At 34.0% G+C, this 1,670-nt stretch overlaps 1 protein-coding gene across 1 annotated transcript in view; it reads right to left on the bottom strand.

Moving 5' to 3' along the window:
* Nucleotides 1–1,670, bottom strand: part of LOC102672269 (fat-like cadherin-related tumor suppressor homolog) — a gene marked incomplete at its 5' end in the record, with an annotated part of 73,428 nt that overhangs the window by 22,533 nt on the left and 49,225 nt on the right. The window contains one exon of the mRNA XM_006620330.1: nt 175–327. Coding sequence (XP_006620393.1) covers nt 175–327 — 153 coding nt within the window. The remainder of the gene's footprint in view (nt 1–174; nt 328–1,670) is intronic.

Here is a 1,670-nt window from a genome sequence, read left to right as displayed (position 1 = left end):
GAGAAGTGAATTTAATTTAATTTAACGATTCGTAAAGGAATAGAATAAATATTATTATTAATTTAATATAAATATTATTATAAATATTATTATTAATAGGATGAATTAGGATAAGTTAATAATCGAATATTTTTCTACATGGATAAATCTATTTTAATTTTTAATCGTTCTCACCATCATCTCGTACTCCTGTCCAGCCTCGAATCCGCGTTGAGAGTACACCATTCCAGTGGTAGGGTGAATTTTGAACTTGCCCTTGCCTCGCCCACCCTTGATACTGTACTGAATTTTTCCATTATCTCCGATGTCTTTATCCTTCGCGAGTACCTATCGAGTGCACACGAATACAAAATAAAAAAAAAAAAAAAAAAAAGATGCAAAAGGATCGTAATCGTGCGCAATTCCTTTCATTCCCATTCTCTGCTAACATAGCCAGTTACACGGACACAGAAATGAACATTAGTATCTTAGCCATCGGTTGTATCGAAAGAAAAGGAATCCTGTACGATTCGCAAGTATTCAAGCTGCATCTAATTTATAAATATGCTATTTCTGAAAATAACTGCGACCGCAAGTTTTTCTCTCCGAAAAAAAAGAAAAAGCTTCGAAACACCCTGTGTATGTGTATATAATTATGAATCTTAATTAATTGCTGTTCGAGATGATTGTTAAATGGTTGACGTTTTAAATCCTCTTTTTATCGTTTTTTTTTTTTCATCGATTCGAAGAAAAAGAATTGTGCTTTGTAATAAAAAAATATAAAAATATTGAAATAAATGAATAAATAAGGAGTACAATACTTTTTTTCGTAAAAGTGAATTGTGCTATTTGATAATTTTACTTTTTTCATTGTATCGAAAACACGAAGTTCCATTAAAAAGAAAAAGAAAAAAAAAAACCTTTGAATGAAACATATTTTTTTCACAAAGAAATAGGACAACATGAGTTTTAACGACAACAAGAGTTTTTTCCTCCCTCGACTCCCATCAACCGTTTATCAATTATTTCAAAGGATAGTTATCGATGATGACATCCCAGTGAACAAACGCAGGGTGTAAACGTCGAGTGCGTAAACGAATTTGAAAAGAAAGAGAAAAAGCGATACGCGTCTAGAACGATCGACGAATTAAATCTATATACGTATATACCATATATAAAACACGCAAATCTCTATTACGAGGAGGAAGGAAGAAAGAAAGAAACAAATTATATAAAAAAAAAAAAAAAAGAAAGAAAAGAAAAAAACAAAAAAAAAGACAACTCATTCTTTCTAAAACATTTCGTTCACGGTCTACAACTTTTCAATTCGCCCACCTTTTTCTCCCTCTTCCTCTCCCTTTCTATCTCTCTCTCTCTCATCCATATCCATATTTCACCCCATCTCTCCTTCGTTTCCTTCCTTCGTTTTCTCGATCCATCGCAAAAAACATTGCGCTCGTGACCTCGAAGCGTTGCATTCGCGCAGTCATCATGCGGTACGCGTAAAAAGAGAAAAGAGAGAGGAGAGAGGGAAAAGAAAAAAGAAGAAGAAAAAATACAGGGAGAAAGAGAAACACAAGGGAAAGGCGAGAGGGCGCAAAAATCCTTTGCGAGCTGTCAAATATCGATCTGCATTAAAGCGTATTAAAACACAGGCCTCTTTTCGCGGGTAGATCGTACGTTGGTCGAAC

This window comes from Apis dorsata, unplaced genomic scaffold, assembly GCF_000469605.1.
Source record: "Apis dorsata unplaced genomic scaffold, Apis dorsata 1.3 scaffold_502, whole genome shotgun sequence".
Classification (NCBI taxonomy): Eukaryota; Metazoa; Arthropoda; class Insecta; order Hymenoptera; family Apidae; genus Apis; species Apis dorsata.
This window is presented reverse-complemented; position numbering and strand designations above follow the sequence as displayed.